The sequence below is a fragment of the Prionailurus bengalensis genome, chromosome A1, assembly GCF_016509475.1.
Source record: "Prionailurus bengalensis isolate Pbe53 chromosome A1, Fcat_Pben_1.1_paternal_pri, whole genome shotgun sequence".
NCBI lineage: Eukaryota > Metazoa > Chordata > Mammalia > Carnivora > Felidae > Prionailurus > Prionailurus bengalensis.
Window position 1 is genome coordinate 18,016,836 of NC_057343.1, and position 23,059 is coordinate 18,039,894.

At 37.5% G+C, this 23,059-nt stretch overlaps 1 protein-coding gene across 3 annotated transcripts in view; it reads left to right on the plus strand.

Annotated features, from left to right (window-relative positions):
- The first annotated feature begins 1,600 nt into the window (after nucleotides 1-1,600).
- The window catches only part of COG6 (component of oligomeric golgi complex 6), an 81,730-nt gene continuing 60,271 nt past the window's right edge, over nucleotides 1,601-23,059 (plus strand). For 2 of the 3 annotated variants that reach the window (XM_043577838.1, XM_043577845.1), the window contains exons 1-6: nucleotides 1,627-1,884; nucleotides 4,716-4,859; nucleotides 10,250-10,321; nucleotides 15,197-15,255; nucleotides 20,890-21,001; nucleotides 22,697-22,779. In XM_043577838.1, the coding sequence (XP_043433773.1) occupies nucleotides 1,732-1,884; nucleotides 4,716-4,859; nucleotides 10,250-10,321; nucleotides 15,197-15,255; nucleotides 20,890-21,001; nucleotides 22,697-22,779 (623 nt within the window). In that variant the 5' untranslated portion in view covers nucleotides 1,627-1,731. Of the gene's footprint in view, nucleotides 1,885-4,715; nucleotides 4,860-10,249; nucleotides 10,322-15,196; nucleotides 15,256-20,889; nucleotides 21,002-22,696; nucleotides 22,780-23,059 lie in introns of all 3 variants that reach the window. The other variant, XM_043577829.1, reaches the window with a different exon arrangement.

Sequence of the window (23,059 nt, forward strand, 5' to 3'; positions counted from 1 at the left end):
ATAATTACCCTACCTTAATAATCTCTGTTAATAATTCAGTGGCACATGGGTTAAGATAGGAATTTTCAGTCCACTTAGAAACGTACAAAATGAAAAGTAAAAGCTTCCCTTCCACAGGAAAGCCACCCTGAAAAAAAAGAAAAAGCTAAAGTTTAAGTGTATCTGTCTCTTTCTTACACACAGGGATCACACTATATGCACTATAACGCATGTTGCTTTTTCCATATATTGTATTTTGGAATTCTTTCTACATTAGCATTTAAATTTCCTTTGTGGTAGATAACAGTTGCATAGTATTGTTTGTTGTTGTTGTTGTTTTAAGTTTCTTTATTTTGAGAGAGAGAGAGCAGGGGCAGAGAGAGAAAGAATCCCAAGCAGTCTCCACACTGTCAGTGCGGAGCTCGTCATGGGCTCAAACTCACAAACTGTGAGATCATGCCTTAGGTGAAATCAGAAGTCAATCGATTAACTGACCTAGCCACCCAGGCACCCGAATTGCATAGTATTGTACTGAGTGAATGAACCATAATTTATTTGTTCAGTACTTTATCAGTGGACACTTTGGTTGTTTCTAGTTTCTCTTTCTCTTGCTCCCTCCCTCCTCTTTATTTTTCCCCTCAATAACCCTTGCAAGTTTTCTTCATCTAAGTCCTATGTATTTCTTATTGGGGTCATAGGGACTTTACAGTCGTTTCTTTTTGCCAGGTGAGCCATTTCTTCACTTGCCGGAACTGGGGCGAGTGTCTTGGTCAGGTATACATATATGTCTAGGTCTATGTCTATACATACACACACGACAACGCAAATTAAGGACAAAAGCTAAATGGTTAGTGTTTCAGAAAAATACTAAACAAGAAGTTCAGAGATTTTGTTCTGATCCAGTTTTTTTTTTTTTTTAAGTGAGAAAAGAAATGTAAAAAACAACAATATTTGTTATCTAGACCCTCTGGGGAATTTATTTTTCATCTTATTACTCCCTCATCTGTTATTCTGCAGCCGCACTGGCTTTGGCCAATTCACGGACCCTCCAAGTTTCTTCTTGTCTTTGGACCTTTGCATTTATACACTCTGGGGTGGGGTGGGGGGACGATTTCACCCCATGTTTCAGACTCTCCTTCAAATCTCAGTTTAAATGGGAACTCCTTACCAGACCTTCCTGGGTGAAGTAGGACCCTCCCTTCACTATTCTCTTTCAACTCTGCACTTCAATACCTTCAGAGCACTCATCACAATCTTAACATTTAACTCCTCTGTCTCAGACATCCCCTAATGCCTACTCGAGTACCTAGCATGAAATACACCTTTAATAAATACTTTACAAAAAAAAAATCAGGTAAAATGAATTTAATTACTGTAGAATTTATACGCCAGGCACGGGTGTCAAGTGTATGTTACTCAAACTTAGCTTAGATTTTCATTGATTCGGGATTCTGAAATCCTTTTAACCTTAATCCCCAAACTTTAAACACGATTCGATTTCCAGCCCGTGTGCGAAACCTCCCCTCAGTCTCACCTTACCTAAGGGGACCCTAAGGATCTGCCCACCTACCCCTCGCTCTAACCCCGCCTCTCCAGCAGCGTGGCTCAGCTGAGCAGGGCTGGCGGAGCCTTCCGGGACCCGGGGCGCATGCGCGCTGTCCACGCACACGCGCAGTACTCGCGCTGCCGGCGCGGGTCCCTGCCGGAAGCCTAGGGGGTCCCCTCGGAGCTGGGGGCGGGGTCTGCGACACTATGGCCGAGAGCGGTGGGGAAGTGGTAGCGGTACCCGCGTCCGCGGCTGCCAACGGCCTCAGCAATGGGGCAGGCGGGGGCCCGGCGCAGACCAACAACCCGCTGTCGCGGAAGCTGCATAAGATCCTGGAGACGCGGCTGGACAACGACAAGGTAACCGGAGCTGTCAGGGCCCGGGGTCCACAGTCGTCCGCGGAGTTGACCCTGGCCGGGGGAGGCGTTTGTCGACACCCACTGCCTCGTGCCTCCATCCCTCCGGATCGGGCGTGGGGCGGGTAGGAAGAGGGAGGCCGAGGGCCCCTGGAAAAGCGAAAAGGTGTCTTGGGTGTCACCCCTTATTTGAAAAACCTGTCCTGGAAGACTCTGGATCAGGGTAGCCAACCGTGGAATCTCCGTACCCCGGAGGTGTTCCGGGGTCTGAGCAGGGAGAGAGCAGAGCCCCGGGCAGACTTAGAAGCCCGTGTCGGAGTAACTTACAAGACAAGACAACGCAAAGCGGGTAGGAGGGACTGGGGAACTCGGATAGGCATAATTGAGCGTTTCCACTGGACGAGTGAGAACGACTGGAGTGATTTGCAGCGCGAGAGAACTAATGCTTGCTCAGAGCTCAAACGAAATAATTTGTATCAGTTTTTGTTGTTAGCTAAGCACTGTCTGTGATATCTGGGCTCATGCTGTTTTTCTTTGCAAGATAAACTGTCCACATCCTCTCCCGAGTAGCACCTGAAACTCCTCCGTTCAGCCCCTGTCCTAGGTGATGATCTCTTCTGTATCTTTGAATCTTTAGGTAAATTGGTCATGCCAGTAGACATAAAGAAAAAGTATATGTAGCAGTGAGAGAGACCTTTATAGATAAATTTGTAGGTAACTGAAAATAAGCTGTCAATAAGAATGTGTGTAAAAAATAACATAATATAGTTAAGAAAGACGGGCTCTGGGGCCACCGCTTATTGGATACAACCATCAAACCAAAGCACTATGATTTGAATAAGTCCTTTAATTTCTCTAAGCTTGTTTCTCATCATTTCTAAATTGGGACTTCTGCTGGTAACTTTCTCAGGGTTGTTGTGAAGATTCACCAAGAGAGTCTGTCTGGAGTTCTCAGCACAGTGCCTGGCCCTTACTGTTTCTTATTAAATGTTCATGTTATCATACAGTTTATTAAGTGTTTAATGTGTCTGATACTGGCATGTATGATCTCATTTAATACAGCTACTATGATGTAGATAACATTATCTCTCTTTTTACCCAGGAGAAAAATAAGGTATGGAAAAAGTATAACTAGGTTAAATCATACGCTCAAATAACTGAGGAAACTGTAATTTGCACCTGTGTGTGTGGTCTTGTCCATTCATGATTTACTAACCACTTCTGAGCCAGGCCTAGGAAATTTCAAGGTTGTAGTCAAAAGAAGTGGCTTCATTCTATGGTTTTCCTTTTCTTTCTTTCTTTCTTTCTTTCTTTCTTTCTTTCTTTCTTTCTCTCTATATGAAATTTATTGTCAAATTGGTTTCCATACAACACCCAGTGCTCATCCCAACAGGTGCCCTCCTTAGTGTCTATGGTTTTTCTTCATCTTTTTCTTTTTTGTACAGTAAATCTTTGTAATGGTCTTTTAAATATAGAACTGAATTTAAATAGCTTTACTGTTTTTGTCAATCCAGCCAATATCGCACAATACCATGTTAACAGAAACACAGAAACCTGTTAGGATATATGCTAGTTCAGCTGCAGGAATTTGTATCTGGAGTTAGGGTACTATTGGATATCCTGGGCTTGGTCTTCTTTCTCCCTTCTGTCCTCTATGCAGACTGTCTCTGTAAGAGAGGTCTCTTTCTTTCATGGTTTTAAATAGCAAAAAGGGTGGTGATTCTCAAATTTAGAACCCTGTTCTTGACATCTCTGCTGAACTCCAGATTTGTAACAGTCGGTTGTTCATATGACAGCTCCAATTAGATACCTGATCGACATCGTAAAAACTTAACACAGCCAGACCCTTAGTTTTTCTCCAAACTGGTTCTACTTTCCACTGTTAGTAAAGAACATCAGGTACCCACAGAAACAAAAAGTGTATAAATAGTTTTGATTCCTGTCATTGTTTTCACATCATATATTCAGTCCATTAACAAATCCTATAGGCGCTGCCTTGAAAAAAAAAATTGTTTCGGATCATCTCCCCTTCATCTGCAATGCTACTGTCTTGTTCTAAGTCACTGTCAAATCTTGTTGGGATTATTTTAGTTTCTTCTTCTTGCCTGCTTCCTTTCTTGCCACCCCCCCCCCCGCCCCCATCTGCTCTCCTCACAAAGTTGGAATAAACTTTTGAACATATAAAGCACGTTATATTACTCCTTTGCCTAAAACCTCTAGTGGACTGGCTTGGTTCCCATGGATGCCTTTCCTGTCACTCAGGCCTCTGTTCCGAAGTCATCTCAAAGAGGCCTTCCTCTCTGCTGCCAGTTACTCAGTTCTCTGCCTGGAGGCTACATGTGGTGCTTACTTCTTACATACTATATCCTTCCAGAGGTAGTTTATCTATTTACTGGCAAATATGCATGCACCATAGTCCTTTCTCTTTTGGAACAGTTGGTATTATAACTGTTTCTATACCTTGTTGTCTCACTTACCGTATCTTGAAGTTTATATTAAGTACATAAAGAATTTTCATCTTTCCTAAAATGGATATATCATAATTTCTGTAACCAATCCTCTTTAGATGGGCATTGAGGGTATTTCCAGTCTTGACAATTCCAAACTATCCTGCTGTGAATAATCTCTTATATATGCTACAATACACAAGTAAGTAGATCCTTACTGTGTTCTGGAAGTAAGTTTACTATTCAGTACTGTGAAGGCCATCCAGTATTTTTTTGATTGTTTAATGCAAACATAATTTGAAAATGATTTCATTAAAATTTGGCTTGAGATTAGGAAAACATTTGAAAATCAGTCCCAGTAATTGTCTTCTGTTATCACTTGTGTAGGAGATGTTGGAAGCTCTCAAGGCACTTTCAACCTTTTTCGTTGAAAACAGTTTGCGGACTCGAAGGAATTTACGTGGAGATATTGAACGCAGAAGTTTAGCCATCAATGAAGAGTTTGTCAACATTTTCAAGGAGGTGAAGGAAGTATGTAAATTCTTTTTGTTTTACATTTATTGAGAACTTAACTGTATGCCTGACTGTGCTAAATATTTTTATGAATTGGGTTGATACGTTTACTATTCATGTACCGTGTTCAAATAGAAGATTTAACTACTTACTCTCACAGCATCTAGGTCCTTCAGTTAATGTGATTTCTGAATCTGTGACCTCCACTAATGCTGCTTCTTAAGAAGTTGTAACATTTGTTCTAGGATATTCTCTTAGAAATGTTTTTAAATTTTTTTAAATGTTTATTTAAGAAACATTTTGAGAGAGAGAGAGACAGACAGACAGACAGAATGAATGTGAGTAGGAGAGGGGCAAAGAGAGAGGGAGACACAGGATCCGAAGCAGGCTCCAGGCTCTGAGCTGTCAGCACAGAGCCTGATGTGGGGCTCGAACTCACGACCCCTGAATTCATGACCTGATCCAAAGTCGGATGCTTAACTGACTGAGCCACCCAAGTGCCCCGAAATTTTTGCTTTTTTAGCAACAAGAAGAAGAAACATTTCTTAAAATGACTTTCCAGTGAAATTTTTCCTTACTGAATAAACCTCCTTGGATAACCACTTCTCCATTGGAGATTAATTAGGAGTGAGTTATTTTAGTGCATCATAAATTATGAAATTTTCAGATTAATTCAGATCAGTTACTTCAGTGCATAAATAATTTATTGTATTTGAGTGAGCAGTCTACTCACCATGGGGTAAAAATGGATTTTACTTATTATGTTATTATATTTATTATGCGATACTTTGTTAATTTTGTTAGTATCACGTAATTATTCTGTGTGAGGTGTATTATATATAATGTTAATGACTAATTAATAAACAGATTATATTTAACAGTTCAGAAAGATTTCACTGAGGCTAAAATCTGGAAGGTTGAAAGGAATGTTTGGTTAAGTGTTCATAAAAATAGAGTAGGGATGCTTGGGTGGCTCAGTCGGTTGAGCTTTTGACACTCAATTTCAGCTCAGGTCATGATCTCATGGTTTGTGAGTTCGAGCCCCGCATTGGGCTCCATGCTGACAGTGTGGAGCCTGCTTGGGATTCTCTCTCTCACCCTCTTTCTCTGCCCCTCCCCTGTTCACTTGTTGTCTCTCTCAAAGTAAATAAACATTAAGCAAAAATAGAAAGAGTACTCATGAGCACATCCAGATTGTGTTCTCTAAACACCATTTCCCACTGAAAGAGACAATGTTGCACATATCAGAAAGCAGGGAAGCTAAGACTATGGGGAAAGCGGCAGAAGAACTTTGGAGCTAAGTTGATGAGGCTTCCACTGGCCAGAGGTAGGACAGTTAGAGCATCAATAAGAATAACTGAGTGGGCTGAAACCTATCAAACATGTTTAAACCCAAGGATTCATACTGATACTAAAACCCAAAAAGAGCCCTCATTGGTTATATCTGCTGGATATAAGGGAACCAACTTATTTTGAAACCTAGTAAATAAAAGGAAAGGGTCCAACATTTATCCTGTCTTTTGTTCCAACTACATAGAGTCGTTGGGAGGAAGCTGCTCTTTATAACTCTATTCTGTTGAAGAAATGAAGAGGGATTGATAGAATATTTTGCCACCGTTGTTGAATTTATGGGTCTAGTTCAAGGTTTCTCGACTCGGCACTGTTTACCTTTTGGGTCACACAGTTGGGGTCGCACTATTTAGGGTATTGAACAGCATCCCTGGGCTGTAACCACTCACTGCCAGTTGTACCACTTTTTCCTTAGTTGTTCCACCCAAAGACTTCTCCAGACACTGCCGAGTGCCACGGTGGGGGACCCAGTTGCCCCAGTTGAGCACCGTCCATCTAGCCATTGGTCATCATTGGCGGCTAACCTCACAAAGAGAGAAACATCCATATCTACCACTTCTAGTAGAAGTATACAACACCATCTATGAAAAATTCTTGCCAGAAAAATGAACCAGAATACGATCAAGCTTCTAGACCTAACTGCCCGTTTATAGAAGATACTGAGATCAGAGGAACATGTTAACACCACAAATATGCAGTCAGAAAATGCGGAGTGTTGGGAACTATACAGATGAATTTCTTCAACAAATAAATTGTAAGACAAAGAGAAATAGGGAGGAGTGAGACTCTGTAGATTAAAAAAAAGAAATGAGAAGTAGCAGCCAGTAGCAATTTGTGAGTCTTTGTTACTTCCTGACTTGAAATAATTATTTACAATTGAGACGGTTGCAGAGACTGGAATGCTGACAGGACATTTGATATTAAGAGATTATTGTTAAATATTTGGATGTGAAAGTGGCATGTTTTAAAAAGTTTGTTTATTTTGACAGAAAGAGTGTGAGTGGGAGAAGGGCAGAGAGAGGAAGACTGAGAGAATCCCAAGCAGGCTCTGCACCTGCCAGCACAGAGCCAATGCAGGGTTCAAACTCATGAACCATGAGATCATTACCTGAGCCAAAATCAAGCGCTGGACGTTCATCCGATTAAGCCACCTACACCTCCCAAAATGGCATTTTTTAAAAAAGTCTTTTTAGAGGGGCGCTGGGGTGGCTCAGTTGGTTAAGCATCTGACTGCGGCTCAGGTCATGATCTCAGGGTTCGTGGGTTCACCTCCACATCAGGCTCTATGCTGACCGCTCAGAGCCCGGAGCCTGCTTTAGATTCTCTATTTCCCTTTCTCTCTCTGCCCCTCCGTGCCTTGCACTCTGTCTCTGTCTTCTCTCAAAAATAAATAAACATTAAAAAAATTTTTTTTAAATCTTGGAAGTAGATATTGATATATTTATGAATGAAATGATATGACATTATGCATTCAGAATAATTCTGTTTGTCGGGGAGGGAGAAAGGGATGGAAGAAAGATAGAAAGTGGGTAGAGAGGGGGCGCCTGGGTGGGTCAGTCGGTTAAGCACCTGACTGTTGATTTCAGCTCAGGTCTTGATCTCACGGTCTGTGGGTTCTGTGTCAGGCTCCGTGCTAAGGCTGTGGAGCCTGCTTGGGATTCTCTCTTTCCCTCTCTCTCTCTCTCTCTCCCTCTCCCTTCCCCCTCTTGTGCATACTCACACACTCTGTGTCTCTCTCTCTCTCAAAATAAATAAACTTAAAAAAAGAAAAGGAAAAAGAGAAAGTGTGTAGAGAGATAGATGAAACGAGTGGTTATGGGTTGGTAATTGTTGAAGGTAGGTGGTATGACATTGACATTCATATTCTCTCAACTTTGAGATATTTTTGACAATTTTCCATAATAAAAAGTTTTTTAAAAGCTTATCATACACCAATTATATTTCCCAGCCTGTAACTTTATTTAACTGGGGGAGAAAAAGTTGACTGTAAGTTCAAATACTTTATAAGTAATGTAAAGGTCATTGAATTACAGTAATCAAAACTCTGCATTTAGGTCACATATTCAGAGATGTGATTTATATTATTTGACAAATCAGATCCGTTTGGTACATTATGGTGGCTAAAGTAAATATTAGGTGTAGTTGTTCTTGACCTAGCTGGCTGATAATGGCAGTGTTGTTCGTATGAGATTACACAGTGAGATTTAAGGGAATGGTGAGATGAGTTTACTTAGGTCTCTGCTGTTGCTGATATTAATTGATATTTTGAAATCATGCTTTTTTTATTTTTTAATTTTTATTTAATTTTTGTTTTTTATTTGATTTTTTTATTACTTATTCACCTCAAAGTAGCTTAGGACTTCATTTAATAATTTGATTTATATCCTATTTATAGTGAAATGTAGGAACATTTAAAAACATTGGGTACTCTGATAGTTCTATTTCATTCAAAGCACTTTATGGAGAGAAGGGAGAAAAATCTTACTTCTAGAACTTAGATTTATGCTCATATTCTGATAAGTGATTTTCTAACTGGTTCATCCTCACACTTTGTTTACAGCCTCACCTGGCTGCTTTCTTATTACTTGCCCTCTGACTGGCCTGTCCCTTCATAAAAACTGTCATGTTTCTATTTGAAGGTCTGGGCATGGTGCTGAAAGGGATTGTCTGTGGTCTGCCACTGAAACTTCCTTGTATATCTCTTCCTGTTAAGTGACACCCAATTGTGAAAAAGAAGATAGGAGTGCAGTATGAAGATAAATGTGGTTTTGTGATACCATTTTTTCTTTTTTTTTTTTTTTTTCAACGTTTATTTATTTTTGGGACAGAGAGAGACAGAGCATGAACGGGGGAGGGGCAGAGAGAGAGGGAGACACAGAATCGGAAACAGGCTCCAGGCTCTGAGCCATCAGCCCAGAGCCCGACGCGGGGCTCGAACTCACGGACCGCGAGATCGTGACCTGGCTGAAGTCGGACGCTTAACCGACTGCGCCACCCAGGCGCCCCGTGATACCATTTTTTCAAATCATATTTTTCATTGACTCAATAAAGACTAGAGAATGGTTTGGTAAAAAGTATAGAGCCTGGGAGACCTGTTGAAAAAAAAAATGATCAGTTCACCCAAGTGGTACCAATAGACCTGAACCAAAGTAGTAGCTCTTAGAGTAATAAAAAAGAAACAGAGAATACATGTATATTAAGGATATAAATGACAGGACTTAGTGGCCAGTTAAATTCACGTGTATCTGGAGGGGGCTAGAGATGGAAGTACAGAGGGAAAGAATGTTACTGAGAAAAATTACCAGGTTTGTGGCATGATCCAATATGGGATGACGAGAGAGAGGAGGCACTATTTTTAGTTTATTGGGTTTTCATATTTGCTTGTTTTTGTTAATTAAAAGCTACAAACAATCCATTATAGAAAAGTTAGATAAGGTCAGAAATAGAACAATTGTTTATGACCCTATCACCCAGAAATAACCTTGGTCATTATTTTACTGCCTGGTTTTCCTGTGTTTTTCTATATACATATATGTACTTTTCTTAAAAAATGGGGGATATTATATGTGTTGTTTCATAGTATTTTTATTTTTTTTACCTTATATAGACATCCCTCCATGCCAACGAAAATACACACACACACACACACACACACACACAATTATTGTTAATAAATGCGCAGATTTCCATTGTGTGTTTGAAAATGTTTCACATTTTCCATTTGTTTTAGGCAATTCCGTTGATCATCTTACATATATTGTTGCACACTTACCTGATTAATTCCTTAGGATAAATCTTAATTTTAAAATTCTGAATGACGAAGTAGTCATATTTTATTTGCTGTTTCCTATTGTCACATCTTTTAAAAAGCTTATACTAATTTCTTTATATCTTTTCTAACATTAGATGTTATTATTTTAATTATTTCCAATCTTAAATATGGGATCTTTTTTCATGCTCTGCCCCCAAAAAAATTCGTGAGATGAAAATAAGGATTCGGCGAAGAGAATTCCTTTAATAATATATGTAGTGCTTGTTGTTACTTTTTTTCTTTTCAGGAACTTGAAAGCATAAATGAAGATGTTCAAGCAATGAGCAGTTGTTGTCAAGACATGACAAGTCGCCTACAGGTACTGTATAATGGCTGGATTTTAGTGTAGTTCCTGGTTCAAAGTAAGCTTTCAGAAATTGTTAGCTAAGTCTGTCAAATATATGGATATCTAATATATCATGCCCAATAGGAAGTTTGAATGTAAATATTATGCTTATTTTTTTTTTAACTATAAATGGGTTTCTTTGCATGATAGTTTACTGTTCAGTTAACTCCTGAAGCCTTTATATTTTGATCCAGCCAGCGTAGAGCTAACTGATGAACCTTTCAATCCTATAATATCCCGTAAGTCCAGCAGAAATGAGTTCATTGGTAGAAAGTCTTAGGAGTAAGTCGACACTAAAGCTATGCTCAGCAAAGACCCAGCTTAATTATGATTTATGTTCAGCACTCCCCACCCCCCCAAACACACACACACACACACACACACACAAAACCTCAGGAAAATATCTCTGGTTCTGTGTCTGTTTATTAAAGCAGTTTCAGGGGTGCCTGGTTGGCTCAGTTGGTTGGGCGTCTGACTTCAGCTCAGGTCATGATCTCACAGTCCGTGAGTTTGAGCCCCGCATCGGGCTCTGAGCTGACAGCTCAGAGCCTGGAGCCTGCTTTGGATTCTGTGACTCCCTCTCTCTCTGCCCCTCCCCTGCTCATGCTCTGTCTCTGTCTCAAAAAAAAAGAAAAAAAAAAAGTTTGAAACGTCTAGTTTGGTTGCATTACCCTCATTTATGTAATTTTGGAATACTGAATAGACTAGGGTTTCCCCATGAGAGTCAGTCATGATTGTATTTACCACCTTCACATTTATATTTCAAACTTATACCTTTAAGATTCTCCTAGAACTGTTGAGAGCAACACTGATTCTAGGCAGAATCATTAATCTATGCATATTCCCCAAATTAATCATAAGCTACTTACATAATCTGTCTCTAGAACTAGCCAGTTTCCTGTTTCTCTAAAATTTTAGCTTTCCTAGCCTTATCTAAATTTCAGTACTCTTACTAATATATCAAATATTATTGGCATATCTATTCAATCTTTAGATCTTTATTATATAGCCCTTAAGTAGTCATAAAATCTTTGCTAATTATTGTCATTTCACATTTTTTGCAGTATTACTTCTGTCGCTCAGTATTACTTTTGTTGTTTGACGATTCTGTTTCTGTCACCTTCCCTTTATTTCCTTTTCTCATCTTCTAGCTTCCTTGATTTAATGCCTTTTCTCAAATTACACTCTATAAGGTTTTCTATACTATACTCTTGGATTTGTTTTGTAATACTAATTTTATATTTTGTGTTATACAGGATTACTCAAGTTCCTCTTTTTAGTGGTTGTATCTCATTGCCTCATTCTTCTCCTCAATTATATTTTTATTCTTTTTATGATACCTATTTGTAGATGGAAAAGATCAAAGTATTTTCATCCTTCGTGCTGTTTTCAAAACAGATTAGAAGTATTTTAAATCACAGAGTATCCTCTTCGTTTTGTCCTCGATATTTTCTTCACATCCACCGACCCTGTTTTTTCCCCCTATAACGGCATGGGCTCTTCTTCCTTTCTTTCCTTTTTTATATCAGTTTTACCGAGGAAGAATTTATGTGCAGTAATAAACTGCATTCATCTGATGTGTACAAATCGATGTGTTTGACAATTAGATACCCCTGAAACAGCTACCCTAATCATGGTGCAACATTTTCGTCACTTTTTAAATTGCATGTTTAAAAATATTTTGTACTACTTGTTGTTTACATTCGATTTTGATTCTTGTATTAGCAGGGATTAGATCGGTGACTTTGGAAGTTTTCAGCCATTGGCACTGATTCATTTGCATATGTTTTTGGAATCTTAATGGTACCCGCTCAGGCTGTCAACTCTAGAATAAGGTTTTCAGTTTATCCATAGAGGAAAGTATTACTTTTTCATTTTAGGATGTTACACACAGGACTAATTAAATTAGCTCATATTTTAAAAAGTATTTTGGGGGCGCCTGGGTGGCGCAGTCGGTTAAGCGTCCGACTTCAGCCAGGTCACGATCTCGCGGTCCGTGAGTTTGAGCCCCGCGTCAGGCTCTGGGCTGATGGCTCGGAGCCTGGAGCCTGTTTCCGATTCTGTGTCTCCCTCTCTCTCTGCCCCTCCCCCGTTCATGCTCTGTCTCTCTCTGTCCCAAAAATAAATAAACATTGAAAAAAAAATTAAAAAAAAAAAAAGTATTTTGGATTGGGGACATTTTAGAAATTATCATTACAAGATACTGAAAAAATATAACCAGTAATTTTTTATATGCTGTGGCTTTTCCCTTTGTGGATTTGCTTGGATAAATTACATTTAGAGGCATATGTTTATTATTTAATGAGAAATAATCATCCTCAACATTTAAGATAAATTGGAAATTGTTGTACGATAATGATCTTCACTGGTATTATTAAACATTAGTTTGGGATTGTTACCACAATTTATAAATGAAGAGTCAAGAAATATGCATAATTCTTACTGCATCACATTGTAATCAAGTATCTTACGTCAGTGATTAACAGGTGGTGTTTTTTGTAAGATATACCTTCCATTTAATAATGACTGCAGCTAAAAAAAGAAGCTAGGAAGCACTTTTTGATATTGATTTTGTGTGGCATTCCTTTTTCACAAATATTAAAATGTAAATATATTTTAGAATTTTTAAAATATTTTAAATATTCTTGAAAATTGTATTAAGCAGGAGTAAGGTGGCAGTGGATCCTGAAAGTAAAATGGGATTAGGAAAGATGAGGAAGAATTGGAAGAAATTAGTAGATTTAAAGAGTAATAATTTTAGAATAGTACCATGGAAGTCATTGTGTTCGACTCCATTCCTCAAAAGTTATTGATGTGCTGAATTATCTAGGTTCAAATCTATTTTCTTTTTAAAAAATTTTTTTTTCAACGTTTATTTATTTTTGGGACAGAGAGAGACAGAGCATGAACGGGGGAGGGGCAGAGAGAGAGGGAGACACAGAATCGGAAACAGGCTCCAGGCTCCCGAGCCATCAGCCCAGAGCCTGACGTGGGGCTCGAACTCACGGACCGCGAGATCGTGACCTGGCTGAAGTCGGACGCTTAACCGACTGCGCCACCCAGGCGCCCCTCAAATTTATTTTCTTAACAAATGCCTACTGTTTGCTAGGCATGCAATTTGGTTGCAAGGAGCACGGACTCAGATGGAGGTGGGGCTGGGGCTCTTGTTGATGGGATACCTGTATGAAGCAATAAGGCAGAAACGTTGCTGCCAGTCTGAAAGATTGTAGAAGGCTTAGGCCTCTAAGAACCCAGAACTTGCAGTGGGCTGGGGTTTCCTGTGTAGATCTAATGCAGCTCTAGAAACTTAGCAGCAGAAGCTTGCTCTTTATGATTGTGTTCCAGCATGGAAATGATCCCGTATCTTCCCATGTTTGCTCTGGTATCCTATCTTTAAGATACTGACCTTCTATAATATGTGTTTGTCTGCTTTATACAGTCGACCTTTGAACAATGAGGAGGTTAGGGGAGTTGACCCCCGTGCACACAGAAATCCATGCCTAATTTTTGATTCCCCAAAACTTAACCATTAATAGCCTACTGTTGACCAGAAGCTATTAACATACACAGTCAAAACACATTTTGTATGTTATATATATATATTATATACTGTATTCTTACAATAAAGTAATCTAGAGAAGAAAATGCTATTAATAAAATCATAAGGAAGAGAAAATAGATTTACAGAACTGTAATGTATTATTAAAAAAATTTTTTTTACATTTATTTTTTATTATTTAAAAACAATTTTTTTTCCTTTACTTATTTTTGAGAGACAGAGAGAGACAGCATAAGCAGGGGAGGGGCAGAGAGAGAGAGGGAGACACAGAATCAGAAGCAGGCTCCAGGCTCCGAGCTGTCAGCACAGAGCCCGACACGGGGCTCGAACCACAAACCGTGAGATCATGACCTGAGCCGGAGTTGGATGCTTAATTGGCTGAGCCACCCAGGCGCCCCTATAGTGTATTATTTTTAAAAATTCCTTGTGTAAGGGGACACACACAGTTCAAACATGTGGTGTTCAAGGTCAACTGTAATTTCCACTTACTAGTGGCTTTATTTATACATAATTCTAGCCCACTCCATGTCCCTCAAGGGCATGGACCCCATGTCTCCAGCTGCATACACCGACTTGTTTCTCCTCTCTTTGCTAAACACCTTTATGTTTAGGTCTTTGAGAATCTGATTAGCTACATTTTCTTTGGTTTCAGTCTACTGTAAAATAATTGCCTAATCTTAGGATAGAATAGCTTTTCATCAAGTTTTCATTCCTGATCCTTTCGACTCTGGCTTGGGGAAGGAAGGGTTGCTTAATACAAAATTTGTCGGTAACAGCCCTGTGTCCTTTAGATAGGGCTATCTCTGATCTTCCCCAAAACCCTATATGAGTATTCCACCTCTCAAATGTTTATCTCCATCTTGGGCATTTCTGTTCAGTTCCACACCAGCGTTTCAGTGACTTAACTTACAACTCTATTTAGAGGTCTCATGGTATCTCAAGTCACATGTTCATAACGGAAGTCATGATTTTTATTCCGACCCTGCTTTTCCAGTCGTTCTGTTTCACTAAAAACATCATGAATTGTTAAATGCCTTAGCGTCCTCACACCATTTTCTTTCTTGTAAGCCTTGGTGTTGTGTCTGTTGAGAACTCTGAGCTTCTCTTAGTAAAGGTAGTATATGAGCCTGGCAACATCTAGTTCAGTTATTTGGCCTTTTTAAAACTTTTGAGCTCTGGAGTGTGATCTCACATGCTGCTAAGTTTGAGCTTTAGTAAGTGGTACTATTAGTTTTCTGAAATATAAAAAAATCGAAATGTGCTCATGTTGGATATGTTTATAATTTTAGGCGGCAAAAGAACAGACTCAAGATTTGATAGTAAAAACCACTAAGCTTCAAGCTGAAAGGTAAGTTTTTCTTTGTATAGTTTCTTCTTCATTAATTTGGAGATTAAGTGGAAAGAAAATTATAGATAACTCCAAATCAAAGTTAAAATAATAAAAAATATGATTCAAAATTCGTACAGCATGTAAGGTTCCACAAGGAAAATAAACAAAACAATATTTTAGGAGTATCAAACTTGATTGGGGTTGAAGGATTATTCACTCTTTGGAGATGACAATGTGTTGTTTATTGTTTGCTACGGATTTTAAAAAAAGATTGCTTTTTAAAATGTAGATGATTTTAGATTTTTGGTAGTCTTATTTTTATTTTTTCACATTCATTGTCTCTTATTTTTAGCTATGGTCTGTCCTCTCTAATATAATTAAGAGTTAGCTGCATAAGTTCTTCTTGTGGTAGTTTACAAACAGGTATGCTAATATTTGTTGACTGAATAAATGGGTGAATGAAAGTGAGTAGAATATGGATTCATGTATTTTATTGTGTATTACAGTCTTTTGTAATCAGTTGTTGGTTTGACTGTCTCTCTTCTTACTAAACTGTGAGCTCCTTGAGAACATTGACAGTTTAACTCTCTTTGTATCTCCAGTGCCTAATGCATTGTAGATTCAATACATAATTTCTGAATAAATGAATTTGGAATACAGCTAATCTGACGCCAAGAAAGGAACATAAAATAAAAACTGGAAAACTGAGCATTGTATTGGAGCTTGTAACATATTTGGGACCCTGATTAATGTTTATAGGAGGCAACATTAGAACATTGTGTTTCTATGTGTATATTCTCAAAACTAAGCAACGTTGTTCATGTTTATTATTTTAATAGGCCGATGAAAGTGTTTTGGCTGGGTATGCTTTTGGGAGTGAAAATTTCTGACATTCCAGTATCCCAAGAGCTAGGGATATGATGTGCCAAGTGAACGTTTGTGGAAAGTATTGTAGGAAAATTACACAGCAGAAATTATAACAGATTCCTGGAAGCTGGCCGAGAGTTGTTTTTCCATTTTTAAGTATTACCTTATCTTTTTAGCAAGAAACTTTGTCAAATAAGCAATTAGCTTTAAAAATAGAAATTCTGTGGGCTTATTTGGATAACATGCCATTCTTATTAAGACAGGTGTATAAATGATATGAATATTTTTCCAACTACATTAGAAGTTCAGTCATTGTGACAGCTGACGCTCTAATAGGTAAAGTTTGATGTAGAATTGTCTTCACGGAACTGCGGTTAATATTTCTTTGTAATATTTAGTTGATAGAAGATGGGTTTCATTGATAATCAGGAAGTGATATCCACATAAATATACTTCCATATTTTTTTAAAGTTTATTTATTTATTTTGAGAGAGACAGAGAGAGGGAGAGAGAGAATCCCAAGCAGGTTCTGCACTGTCAGCATGAAGCCTGACATGGGGCTTGATCTCATGAACTGTGAGATGACCTGAGCCAAAATCGAGAGTCTGACGCTTAACTGACTGAGCCACCCAGGTGCCCCTACTTCCATATTTTTTAATGCTATTGAAGTCACTACTTTATATATATATATATATATTTTTTTTTTTTTAAGTTTTTAGGTTTATTTATTGATTTTGAGAGAGAGGTCAGGGAGCACGAGTCGGGGAGGGGTAGAGAGAGGGAGAAAGAGATTCCCAAGCAAGTATTGCATAGCGTGGAGCGGGACGCAGGGCTCAAACCCTGGAACCTTGAGATTATGACCTGAGCCGAAGTTGGATGCTTAACCAGCTGAGCCACCCAGGCGCCCCATATATTTTTTTATCTCTTGTGAAGGCCCACCAGCCAAATTTCTTTCTAGAATCAGAGAAACAATCTCTGGTGAACGTTTATGTTTCTTTTTGAGGTATAGTATGTTAAAGTAGAAAGAATGTAGGCTTTGAAGACAAAAACCTGAATTCTAATCTAAATTTTGGGTAAGAGTTCATTAGATTTTTAATTTTGAGCAAGTTACTTCTTAACTTCAGCCTCAGTTTTCACATCTGAAAAAAGGGAATAGCTGATTAGGTGATTTACACAGGAGCTGAACACATTGCCTGGTAATCCGTCAAGGGACACTATCCTTCTCTCCTCTTCCAGAGCTTTTATTAGACAAAGCTATCAGCACATCTTGTGTCTACATTGGCTTTGGTGGCTGGGAAGCTTAGGTTATGGTTTTCCTCAGCTATGTTATTTACTTTCTCATCCTTCCTTACTATTACTATTTTATCTTTTAATAGTTTTAATTGTATTTTAATTGTGCTATTTGTTATAAACCACTTTAATTCAGGTTTTGCAGTTTGTAACAAAAATACAAGACTTTATTTTGCATAAACATACATTTAAAAATATATTACAGAAACATATTTGTTCGGGCAGGAAAGCTTAGAGACCTCTTTTCTTCTTTCTTATTCTCATTTGTATGTATAAAATTCAGAGGAAAAAAAAACTAAAATCAGCTACAACTTTACTACACAGGCATAACCACTGTTAACGTTTTGGCATATTTCCTCCCAGTGTGATCATACGTGTGTAGTAGTTCTGTTTTACTTTGTTCACTTATATTTTATGTTCACTTTTGGGGTGCCTGGGTGGCTCAGTTGGTTAAGCGTCCAACTCTTGGTTTCAGCTCAGGTCATGATCTCACTGTTTGTGAGTTCAAGCTCCCTGGGCTCTGCACTGACAGCTTGGAGCCTGCTTAGGATTCTCTCTCTCCCCCTCTGTCTGCCCCTGCTGTGTGTGTGCGTTCTCTCTGTCCTCTCTCTCTCAAAAATAAATATATAAACTTGAAAACAAATTTATGTTCATTTTTCTATGTCTTTTACTTAGAAAAACCATGCTTTTTAATGGTGAAATTATATTTCATCTTGTGAATGAACCAACACGTATGTTAAACATTCTTATATCACTGAATATTAGTATTGTTTCCAATACTAAAAATAATGGTTTGGCATGTGTTTTTAAATCATTATGTGCAGTTCAGATTATTTCCTTAGAATGTACTAAGGAAATAATGTATATTGCCTAAATTGCTCTCCAAAAGGGTTATACCAATTTACATATTTGTCGGCAATAAATGAGAATGTCTCTTTTATTAAACCTTTGCCAGTAGTAGGTATTGTCATGAAACTTTGGCAATTTCATAGATGAACAGTAGCATCATACTCCTAATTTATATTTTATTGAATGTTGTTGGTGGGTGAGTCAGCTTTTTTTTTTTCATTTTGTCTTGCCATTTATATTTCTTGATCCTTTTTTTCTTTTGTATCTTTTGCCCATTTTTAAAATCTTTTTCTTATTATTTTGAAATTATTTGGTGAAAGTGAATCTAGAAGGTAGAGTTAAAATATGGCAGAGGCAGATTTTCAGGAAAAGAAAAAGAAGGCACCATAAGATTCATAAATCATGTTCTGAGAATGCTTGAAGGAATCATTACTAGAATTAATTAGTCTGTTTATTTTAAATATTTAAGTAATTTATGAATACATGTCCTGAAAATTCATTTATGGATGTGTATATATATATTTTGAAAACTCGATGTTGTTGCTCAACATATTTTTTGTGGCTTGCTTTTTGTACCTGAGAAATGCTTTATAGATCATTTTGTGTTAATAGGTCCAGATCCATCTCATATTTTTTACCTGCTGCACATTATTTCACAGTATGTATTTGCTGTGTTTATTTGCGTATTATATAACATATAATACATCTCCAAGTGATTACAGTGATTACATGAACACATCCCAAAGAGGCTGTAATTTATAATAGCCATTTATATGTTTTGTATTAACATTTATTTCATATGATTTTATTTAGATATTAAAAACTCTCCAGGACATACCATATTTCAGTTGTGATGTAAGATGAAGGCAAGGTCTGATATGTATCTTTTGTCACGCCAGACCCTGGCTTAGGGCTTTTATATATTGTAGGTCCCTGTTAGTATTCTTAGATTGCACAGATACTCCCAAACCAAGTGATTGGACTATATGAGAGTAACTTTCTATCAGAAAGGTTGTGCAGTTTTACCTGGGAAGAATATATAGGGCGAAAGCAAAGAGTAATATGATTTTTAAAATATATTACAGTGTATTTCATCATTACTTTAAAAGTTGTCATCTTGAGATACCAAACCCTTGTTTTAGCAATATGACCATTAAACATATTTTTGGTCTCTACAAATCTTTTGTAGCGATAGAGCCTCTGGCTTAAAGTCTTTTTATTTCATGGCTTTTATGTGTGTGTGTGTGTGTGTGTGTGTGTGTGTGTGTGTGTGTGTATACATACGTACTAGTCAAAACTACTATCTGGAATGAAATTTAATGATTAAGAAGTATGATCAAGATAGGTAATACTAGATTTAGTTAAAGCAAAAGTAAATTATAAACTAAAGAAATTTGTTTCCTTTGTGCCCAGTAAATTGATTCTAGAGATAGATCTGAAAGAAGCTCTGGAAAGGTTTCAGTAAAAATGATTAATCTAAATAATCTCAAGGAATTTTATGAATTCTTATAATTATTTTAAATCCTGTGTGGTAACGATTGGAGCTTTAACACTATAAAACAAAACCCGATAAAGTAACTTTTTGATATCCATAAGATGATTAAGGGCGTATGCCATTCATCTGTGTAGATTTAGTTACACTATTTACCTTATCATTTGAGATCATCAGAATGTTACTGCCACCTAGAGGACTTTTCCTTTCTAACTTGCTGTATTATTTCAGAGCATTTGACTTTGACTTTAGAACCCCAGGCGTACCAACAAAACAAATATGGCAGATGCATTGTACTGTCTGCACATAGAATGTTGATGTTTATTTTGTCCACTCTCATTTGAGTATTATTAAGTTGTGGAATATTACTGCCTTGTGAATACTGCTGGTGAAACCCAATTTTATGTGTATGTCTTTAAATCTAAGATGGAAAAGCCAGGAATGGTGAATTTCTGCTCAGGACTTGGCCTTTAGACGGGGATGCAGCCCGGGCCTTCAGGTCACATTCCAAATAAGACTGTGCCTTTCCTTAATTGTCAACTGGTCTATATAGGTTGCATTCACATCATGTAACTGAAGACTCTTGTGTTACCATAGTATGCAGAAAAAGTGTGAAGGCAAAAGTGGAGTGCTCTGTGGATTTATGAGGAATTGGTAAATGAGTTCTTCTGTTTCTAATCGAAAGTTAAAAAATAAAAAACCTGACTTTTGGTTGCTGTGCACTTCATGTGAAAACTTCAGAGGCTTAGGATTTTTTAGTGATTGAAAAGAAATTAGTTGAAAACGGGCATATTTCTCTCCTGTAAGACAACGTTGTTACTACCAGATGAACAATTCAAGTACATGTAAGTGGCTGAGAATTTGTTACGCAGGGACCATTTGTAAACTTATTTCTTCTTTTGCATGCTGGTTAACTCGTTTTACTGTGTGTAGGTATCTGAGGTAGAACAATATCAGGTAATTTTGTCACTTACCCGCCGGGCGAGCATCTAATGTTTGAGGCAGAAATGAGGCTTTCAAAGATACTGAGACTCTTTCACATGGGTTTTAAGAAGTTATTATGTCAGAGATGTAGCTTGTTTGAAAGCTACGCAAATTCATAGCATGCTTGATTTTTTTTTTTATTGCTTGGTTGTTTTTTATTATTATTATAGTCAAAGACTAGAAATACGAGCACAAGTCGCAGATGCCTTCTTATCCAAGTTCCAGCTGACTTCTGATGAGATGGGTCTCCTCCGAGGTACCAGAGAAGGACCTATAACCGAGGTATGTTGCTCTCTTACAGTCATTTAAAGCATAGCGGGTAATGATTTATAGATAAGTCACTCGTTTTAAGGCTTTATTTTCCCATCACAAAAGTTTTATTTAAAATATTTTTTTAAGTCTAGAAACTAAGATACATGTTTTAAATTACCTTAATTTGGTTTTGTGTGTGTGTGTGTGTATTTTTTTCAAAGCAATATGTATAATTTTTTATTTGAGAAATCGAAGAGTGTCAATTTTTTAAAAAAATCTTCACCACCTTTTCACTCCTTCCTGTCAACCATTGTCCATTGTCAACCATTTTCAACCTTATTAATTGCTTCTTTTCTAAATTCTGTATCCTGGATCCGTAGATTAAAAAAAAAAAAAAAAAAAAAAGGTTTGATTATCTATGTTTCCTATTTTCTGTTGGTTTCCAGTCATGAAATATGAGATTTTAGCCTCTTAACCCTGCCTTCTCCTGCACACATACATGTTCTCTTTCCTTCCTACCTCACAGTACAGTTTTATGACATTTTCTCTTTTCATTACAGTAGCATTGAAGTGATTACACGTTTCTTCCATTATAACTTTTTGTCTTTCCTGGAATTTGAAATTCCTTATCTTTTCACCAAATTAGCTTCTGAATCGATGCCCTTCTTTCTAAACTGACACACAACTCTAAAACCTCTCAAAGTGCCAATTAACTGGGTAGACTTTTGTTTCTTTGTTTTTTCCTGAAGACATTCACTGTCTCCAGAAAGGAATCTTTCAGTTTCCTAACTGGGAGGAGCTATGCACCTAAGACACTTGTCATCCCTCTAGGGTCTGAGGGCAGGAAGAGTTCTCAAAGGGTGGGTGCGACGTACTGGGCTGCTCTCCAGAGGTGTCACCGCTTCTTACTGCCAGGCTAGAGTGGACCCAGTCATCTAGGAGTAAGGAGTTAAGTAGGTCGAGAATGGGTTTGTACTTTCCTTATTGGTGTTTATTGCCCTTGTAGATTGTGGAACTTTGCACATATGAAATATTTGGCATCTGACCTTTTCTCCACTTAGCAGAAATTGTCAACAGTATTGGAGGAGATTTTTTTTTAAATTTCATTCATCAAAGAAAAATAACTCATTCATTATTTTCATGATTGGAACACCATGACTGTATGGAAACGAAGGCTTCAATGCCTCTTTCTAAAAGGCAAAAAAATCTTGGAGTTCAGCATCAGTCAGCTCCTCTGTTATCTATGAGCAGCTTTTACGTATCCAGCTTTACATTCTGCTCTTGGATTAGGGGGCGAGAACAGGTATATAAAAGCTAATGTAAAACATCATCTTCAGTGATAACAAAGCTATGCTTACTTATTAAGTCATAAGGTATGTCATATGTAGCATGTTTTCCTTTATGTAGTAATCTTCAGGGGTGCCCTCTCTATTACTAGACTATGCATTTCTTGAGGGACAGCAGTTGTTGTCTTTATAAATTTTGTGTTCCTGGCAACTAACATACTATTTGGCACGTAGTCGACATTGAATTGACATAGGTTTTAAATGTAAGTATCTGTTGCACTTCCGATAAAAATTTAGAGAAAATTGTGGTCAGTATAGGAGCACTTCATCAGAGTAAGTGAAAGAATTTGTTTTTCCCTTGTAGTGACATTTCAATTTAGAGTAATGTAATTTCACCAGAAAACCTGGACATTTTAAAGTTGCGTTTTTAATTTTAAAGGATTTTTTCAAGGCACTGGGAAGAGTAAAACAGATTCATAATGATGTTAAAGTTCTCTTACGTACAAACCAACAAACAGCAGGGTGAGTGAACTTTTCACTTCATAATTGCATTTCCTCTTACATCTCGCAAATTTTAAAGACATTCTAGGTTCTTTCTGAAATTATATGACATATTATGAAATAGGAATTTAATTTCTATGTATCTTTGGATAAGGAGGGAGTTATACCCTGATACATTTAGAAGAAAACAGTACTTGGATACCTAAGTGATGCTATTAAAATTTGACAACATTTATTTAATTATAAAAAAGTTATCAAAAAATCCTTCCATAAAATGATAAAAAGTTATATGCTTTAACCA